This window comes from Amblyomma maculatum, chromosome 10, assembly GCF_055883805.1.
Source record: "Amblyomma maculatum isolate TAMU_Amacu chromosome 10, ASM5588380v1, whole genome shotgun sequence".
NCBI lineage: Eukaryota > Metazoa > Arthropoda > Arachnida > Ixodida > Ixodidae > Amblyomma > Amblyomma maculatum.
The window spans coordinates 35471579-35479081 of record NC_139353.1 but is presented as its reverse complement, the minus strand read 5'-3'; the positions used below and the strand labels follow the sequence as shown (position 1 = coordinate 35479081).

The 7503-nt window shown below is 49.3% G+C and overlaps 1 protein-coding gene across 2 annotated transcripts in view; it reads left to right on the top strand.

The window, feature by feature from the left end:
- Positions 1–2609: 2609 nt before the first annotated feature.
- The window catches only part of LOC146176142 (potassium voltage-gated channel protein eag-like), a 122688-nt gene continuing 117794 nt past the window's right edge, over positions 2610–7503 (top strand). For both annotated transcript variants that reach the window (XM_084582475.1, XM_084582474.1), the window contains exon 1: positions 2610–3351. In XM_084582475.1, the coding sequence (XP_084438601.1) occupies positions 3273–3351 (79 nt within the window). In that variant the 5' untranslated portion in view covers positions 2610–3272. The remainder of the gene's footprint in view (positions 3352–7503) is intronic.

The following is a 7503-nucleotide window of genomic DNA, read 5'->3' as shown; positions in this document are numbered from 1 at the left end:
TACTGAATATTTGCTACACTGGTGTAGCTGGCGTGGGTTAAAAAAAAATGGCCCCTGCTTTGGCAAATTGTGTGACGTCACGAAACCCCGCGTCATTGCCGATTTGGCAGTACAGCCAACTTTGGCAACAGTTTTACCTAGGGGTCGAACCCGTCAATGTAAAGTAAGTTACAAAACTCCTTCGCCGCCAGTGGGTTTCAAACCCAGGCCTAACAAGAGATCAGCTCGGCTGGCCAATGCGTTAGTTTTATTTATAGCCTCGACAACGGAACCGGATGTGACGGTGCCGAAAGCGCAGCCAATCATGCGTCACCTTTCTGTGTCTACAAGCAAACGAAATAGCACATCCCGGTAGCAGGTTTCTTGGTGCGAAATTGTCAGTCATTTCCGTCCTCTTTTACGCTGCACTTATGCTTTCGACGTGTTCTCCTCTGACAACGTTACATTGAAGACGGGCATGGGTAGTATTTATGTTTAAAGTGTCGATGTATTTTAATACTTGGCCTCTAGGTTGAGCTTGAAGAGGACGACATTAAATGTTCTTTCATCCTGCTCTTCCCCCCTAAACAGGTTGTGCCTGCTCACTTGGTATTGCATGGAGGCTAACCTGGAATCGTTCGGATTACTGAGGCAAAGTATCCACGCACCCGATAGCAAGAACACCAGTAGGCAAGAGGACGGCTAAAGTGATAGTCAATCGATCATAATGTCGTGACTCAACCCACTAAACCATGGGCTAAACCAGGACAGGCAGTGCTACTCTATAACGTTCAGCGTTTGACTATGCTAGGCAGTCTGTCAATTTTAACACGATAGTGTCGAAGGGAACGATACGCACAAAAAAAAAAAAAAAAAAAAAAAAAAACGAAATCCAGCGTGGGCTTCGGTGCCATCGTTGTGAACGAAAAATCACGGGTATGGCGCTTGTACTAACACCGGATTTTCTATGTATGGGGCCTTTAACATTACCGCGTTGATATGTATTGGTAATTCAGCCTTGAAAAGCGTTTAATACCTTACCAGCCCAAAGCTGGAATGTTACAGGAGAAACTTCGGCACAGTGGCTGGGCTAGTTCGTACCTAACAATGGAATAGAACGGGTCCGAGGAGGAAAGGTACGCAGAGCCTTAATTCCCCCGTACCTGCATGTATGGGGGAATTAAGGTGGTTGTTATAGGGTTGTAAGTGCTGAGCCCCAAGAACGCCTTCCCGGTCACCAATCTGGTCCGAGAAGGGCGCGGGAAGAGGCGCCCAGGAAGCAGAGCGCACACATCCCTCGCGGGAGAGAGACTGGCCTTCCTCGCTGTTGGCGGGGAGAACGCTTATTTCGCTCTTTCCCTTCCCGCTCCTGCCCACGCAGACGAGTCCAGGTGCCTTAGAGAAGATGCTTATGGTAACGAGAAAAATCGAGGATACTGCTTTGAGGAATATTACAACAGTGAGCATGGCCAAGACTCGTGATGCGAAGTCGCAAAGGGCTGATTCAGGGAAGGATTGTTAGCGCAATAAACTCTGGAATTGGTTCATCAACATTATCACCATCACCAGCCTGACTTATACCCATCGCATATTGAAATACATTCCCATGTACATCCAAATGACATTTTTCTGTGCCGGCTGCATCCTTCAATCCCTGCAAACTTCCTTATCTCCTCCGCCAAGAGAAGCTAACTTTATCCCACCCCCTGCTTTCTCCCGCCCTACGCTTTCCTTTCCTCGGAATCCGCTCTGACAACCTTATGAACCATCGGATATCTTGTTATCGCATTCCATGCCCTGCCCAATTCTTCTTGATTTCAATAGAATGTCACTCATTCGCGCCTACCATTCCCTAGCTTTCGACGCTCCCGAATTCCCCTTCCTACACAGAATAGCATGCCAGCGAAATCTAAACGCAGGCAAAATTCTTTGTTTTTCCATTAAAGAGTCTCTCTCTCTCTCTCTCTCTTTACGCTGTCGTCACTTGAAGTAGAGCCCTTTCCGTTAGCCTCCACGTTTCTGTCTGATAGGCGAGTAGCGGTAAGATGCAGCTTTTGCATACTTTCCTTTTGATGGATACATGGTAACCTGCTACCGTTGTAATAGGAACAGACACTGGAAACGGCGACAGTCAGTTTAGTACACATGGAGCCGCTGGAGTCACACATGCGTACCTTTATTGCTTTCGGTCTGCGCATTGCGTGGTCTCTTTTTTTCTTTATAAATGCTGATAACTTCATTTACTGTTACTCCCCTATACCCCAAAGACTTAGTTCCATTACACAATGTTCATGGGAAGCGCCTTCATTTTTAGTACCACGAGATAAGAGCACCTTCTCATTTCAAGCCGACCGCCATGCTGGTCATCAAGTACCAGGGTGCTCAAAAACCACACTAGGTCGCGCTCTCCGAGTACAATGACGTCATCACCGATGGATCGACGAGCCCACCTCGATCCGCCAGCCAGCATGCCGTCTCCCGGGGCAACGGGCTCAGCGGCAGCGCCATCGGCACAAACCGAGCCACGTCGGGCGCTGCTGCCGCTTTTCATCGTCGAAAAAAAAAAATATATATATATAAGGTGGGGAAGGAACACACCACCGTGCGCGAACTCGGGGTCGAAGGGAGGCGAGAACGCCGCGGCGGCGGTGGCAGCAGCAGCGGCGAGCCCCGGGTCTCGATCCACCGACTGGTGGCGGCACGCGCGCGCGCTCACTTCAGTCTCATGTCCGCCAACGGCACGAGCCCAGCCCGGCGACTCCGCCGGAGTCGTACCGCGGAGCGGCCGCAGCAGCAGCAGCCGTCGGAGTGGTACTGCGGCGAGAGCGCCCCGTGCATCAGGCCGCAGAGACGACGACGTCATGAAGCTCGCTGCCGCTCGGTGCCGGAGAAGACTTCATGGTCGTGCTTCTGGCGATAGCCAGCGGGGTCGACACGTCGTCGTCCCGTCGTGTTGCTACAGATACTACGTCTGCCGGGGCGTGCAACGTGTGCTTCAAGAAGAACACCGAGTGCTGCTGCTGCTGATGCCGCTGCGAGCAGTGTGTCCGCGGCATCAGTGACAGCCGGCGCGGAAGAAGTCATGGTTTACTCTTCTTCGCTGAAGACGGCAGTGGTCCCGGTGGTATCTTGGGACCGGTGATGAGTCTTCGCGTCGTGGTCGTGGTCGACGTCATCGTTGTCTTCGCCGCCGCTTCGGGGATCACGTCGCTATCTTCGTCTTTCGGGCTGTGCAGTTCTCACTCGTGGGCTGAACGGCGGGCCTAGTGGCCCCGTCTCGTCGGCCCGGCGGCATGCCCGGGGGCCGGAGGGGCCTTGTGGCCCCGCAGAACACCTTCCTCGAGAACATCATACGCCGATACAACTCCTTGCGTGAGTACGCTGTGCGCAAAGACGCACGCTCGTTTACTCCTCATATCCTCAGCACTGTCTTCACCTTCCATTGATCTGCTGACTGATTCAATCTGCATACAACCAAGCTGCAGCTCTTATCTTTACGGTTATTTCCATTAACATGGTCTCAGTACAGATCGAACGGTAGGTCGTGTTCGTCGACCACCAAACCAATGTTTCCGTCTTTTCGTTTGGCAATTTTCTCACCTCTAACGGTCAATGATATGCGTCTATATTCAAAAGACAAAGCGACGAGAGTTTGAAACTAGACAAGGTTTCTTGTTTTCTCAAGTTTCAATGCAGTACTGGTTCTATGTGGTTCCCTGTTTTCTTTTACCGATCCTGCTTTTCAGTCGTTTGTGTAAAGGTCAACTGTGCAGCATTGTCCGAGAGAAGCCAAGCGGCTTAAGGGCAACCATTTCGACCGTCTCCTTTCCTGGAAACCGACGTAAGATCTCGTGAAAAGAGAAGCTATATCCCGATTTCACCTGTACTTCTTGAGTTTTTTTATCTCCTCTCTGAGACTAGGGCGAAAAAACGTGTCTGACGTTTCACAAGCACGTTTCGCTCCTTTCTTTACTGGCCTTCCAATGCACGGCTCCGGGAATAGTATACTGTTGCTGCAATGATTATGAAATAAATAAAAGCGCTCTACCGTTCATTCGCCACGTCTATTCGTTTCTAAATTCAGCTTGTGACATAAGTTCCGAGACGTCGACGCCGTCGGTGCCAGGCTGGGTCTGAATTCGCATCGCGCGTCGATCGGGTCTGTCGCAGTCGACACCGCTACACTCTTGCGGTACCGTAGTGGCGCGCGCTCGTACCACGTCCGGGGAACAGGAGCACGTACCGGCCGCAGAAATTACAACACGAACAGTCAGTCGTGTTAAACGGTGTGTTAAATAATAATCGGTTACAAAGCGTAAAGTGTGAGCAAACGTTTTACCGCGCAAATAGTATTTTTGTACCAGCGTGTGTGTTTCGAGAACAGCGCTTGTTCGTGTCGGCAAGACGCGTGCCGAGAAGACGTCAAGAGCGTTTCAAGACGACGTGTCAAATCATTTGCGATGTATTCGATAACACAAATCATTTTTACTCCTAGAAATCAAAGTTAAGATAAAGTGTTTTCCTTTTCTTCAGGGCCACGAAATAAACATGCAGGCCAGCGATAGTAATGGCCTTAGCTTTAGCTCTAATCTTGAAAAAAAAATTCTTTTACGCCTCCTTGGAAATCTACGCGCGCTCGCTGAGCTGCGCCGTCGTCATGCTTTTTCTGTAAATTAGGGCAACGCGTAGTCGAGACGCCTCAAGATAGCACAGCTTCTCCGGGTCAATATATTCGCTTTCTCAATATGGACGTCGCCATTAATGAAGGGGGCTGAAACGTGGAGGCTAACCAAAAGGGTTCTACTTAAGTTGAGGACAACTCAGAGGGCTATGGAACTAAAAAATGGTAGGGGTAACATTAGGAGATAGGAAGCGTGCAGAGTGGGTCAGAGAAATAACTCAAGTTACGGACATTCTAGTGGAAATTGAGAAGAAGAAATGGGCATGGGCAGGTGATGTAGTGCGAAGAGAGGAAACCCGATGGTCGCTTAGGGCAAGAAACTGGATTCCAAGGGAAGGAAGGAGTAGCAGGGGGCGGCAGAAAGTTAGGTGGGCGGATGAGATTAAGAAGTTCGCAGGGGTCAAGTGGATGCAGCTAGCACAGAACCGGCTTAAGTGGAGAAATATGGGAGAGGCCTTCGCCATGCAGTGGGTATAGTCAGGCTGATTATGATTATGATGATTAATGAAGGCTCCTCAGTTCAATGGAAGTTTACATATACTTGTGAGAAGCCTCACGATTGTTTTTCAGTGATGCGTGGGCTATAAAATATTGGTGCGTTTATTTGTGTGGTTTTCTGTGTGTATTTCTCTGTTGGGAAAGCCAGCACCTATATGCGTTCTGAAATACGGCGGCCACCATTCGTTCTGGTTCCGGGACTCGAACATGGTACCTCACATGCAATGCATAATGATTACAAAATTTCGTTTAAAAACCACCGGTAAGTTATCAATTACTGGTACTAATAACGATATCCGAGTGCTGTACGCCCACCCAGTATCGACGGGACTTAATTGTTATCTGCTTTTTGTGTCTGGATCTGAAAAAAGACGGCGTTGGGAGTAACGCCGGCCGCTGTCGACTGAAGGCTCGCACGCGTTGTTTATGGCTTAGTAAACTTTTGTGGAATCCGTGGCTCTGATCAGTCAGACCAAAAAACCCCAAATACATATTCTCCAGGAAAATGTGTCTATTCATACTGATGAAAAGGAAGAAAACCTTACGTGCATGGGTTCACCGGACACTGGCTTGTCCTTAGGACCGTGAAGACAAAACGCAATCCTCCATTTCGTACCATTCGCGAACTATTTAACATTTTTTATCTGACAGATTGGGTTTGCCCATGCACCAACGCCTCCAACGTAGCAGCATTTGGAAACGTCTCTGCATGAGCGTCTATACAGAGGTCACGTTCCAAAAGTGACTTAAAACTAGCTGTAACGTTCATGGGCGACACAAGCTAGTCTCACGAATGGGCGCGAGTCCTTTTAATGTACAGGTGCACCAAAAGTAAATCGGAACACGTGAGCGGCGGCCAAAATGTAATGGCAGCGCGCTCTATCAGCAGATGTGCAGCAGAGAGCGACAGTGCGTAGGCACATCCGACAAACCAATGCAGATTACCTGGTACTTTTCGACTCGCGAGCTCTCTAAAGTGAATAAATGTTTGTCACATCATCGGTTGATCACCGGCACAAGCGAAGCTGCGGTGCTACCAGACTTCCCGCCACGTGAAGCACGAACCACCCGGCGGTAACGCTGACCAAAATGGAATCATTCCTGACGGAGCAGAAAGCGCACTCCACCTGGGGACAAATTTTCTGCACGGCATGGGCAAGCGATAAACCCCTGCCTAAACGTGAAGCATTTCAAGCACCCGTCAAGAGCATTCATGGCAGCAGCGCTGCTTCTTTCGTGCCGACAGTAATGCGGTCATCAAGATAGGCTAACAGGGCATACCGATGCACCCTCGCTATCCGCTGCGCATCTGCTAATAGAGTTCGCTGGAATGCAGTTTTTTCCAGTCTGGCCACCACTGAGATGCTCCGTGTATTTTTGTGTGCACTTGCTCAAATGTAATAATGATGTCATACATCAGCTTAACTCGATCAACGTTGTCGTTATCCTCAACAGCTTTGCGAGGACAGCGTAAGGCCTCCAGGGCTGCTGGTGTATCGCGACAGCTTTTATCACGGTTACTGCTAAGGGCATTATCAAATCTAAACGCATCAGTGTCTCCTTAGCTCCTGCCACCCGAAACATTCACTCCGGCTGCTATCAAATCACGTATTGTTAACCCGTCGCAGCGGATTCGAACCCAGAAATGTATCTTGGGAAACTAGTACTGAACCTTGGAGCTGCTGCCTCACCCGATTAAAAAGTACTTGCCAGCTTCGAGAAGCGCAGGCATTGGCTGAAAGGAAAAACAACATTCTTTGGCGCCGGCGCGCTGTTGGCTATATTAGTTTACGCTAAAACCATCTGACTGGCAATAAGAAGCTATGCTCTGAATGGTGTGTAAAATGGTGCACGTGTTAAACTGCACTGCACTCTGTGCATTACACGTCATCGTTTACATCAACTTCTACTTGTGCTCAAAACCGTTCGCACGTCCTACTCGATATAACTACGTTGAAACGCTGTACCATTTTTCTCCTCCAGGCTAAGTTTTACGAGGGTAGTTTATTGTTAAAAGGCGTTCGATCTGGTTAGTGAAGGTTTCCCGGTCGCGTATTAGCAAACCATATCCCGTAGGATCACTCGTGCAGACGACGCTCTGGCGCGTGATTCCTCTGAGCAGCGCCACTAGGCGACAAATAGTGGACATATTGTCTAAACGAATTAGAATACATTTAAAGCCCACCGTCTCGTCGTTTCGGTGGCGCAATGGACATCTTCTTGGAGTGCCATGACTCAGTTTTACTCTGGCATATCTTGAAGCGAACTTTAAAAAAGGAATTGCCAATAACGCCATTCGGTATCCGATATCTGCCATGCGCCGACCCTGAAGGAGTGCCGAATGA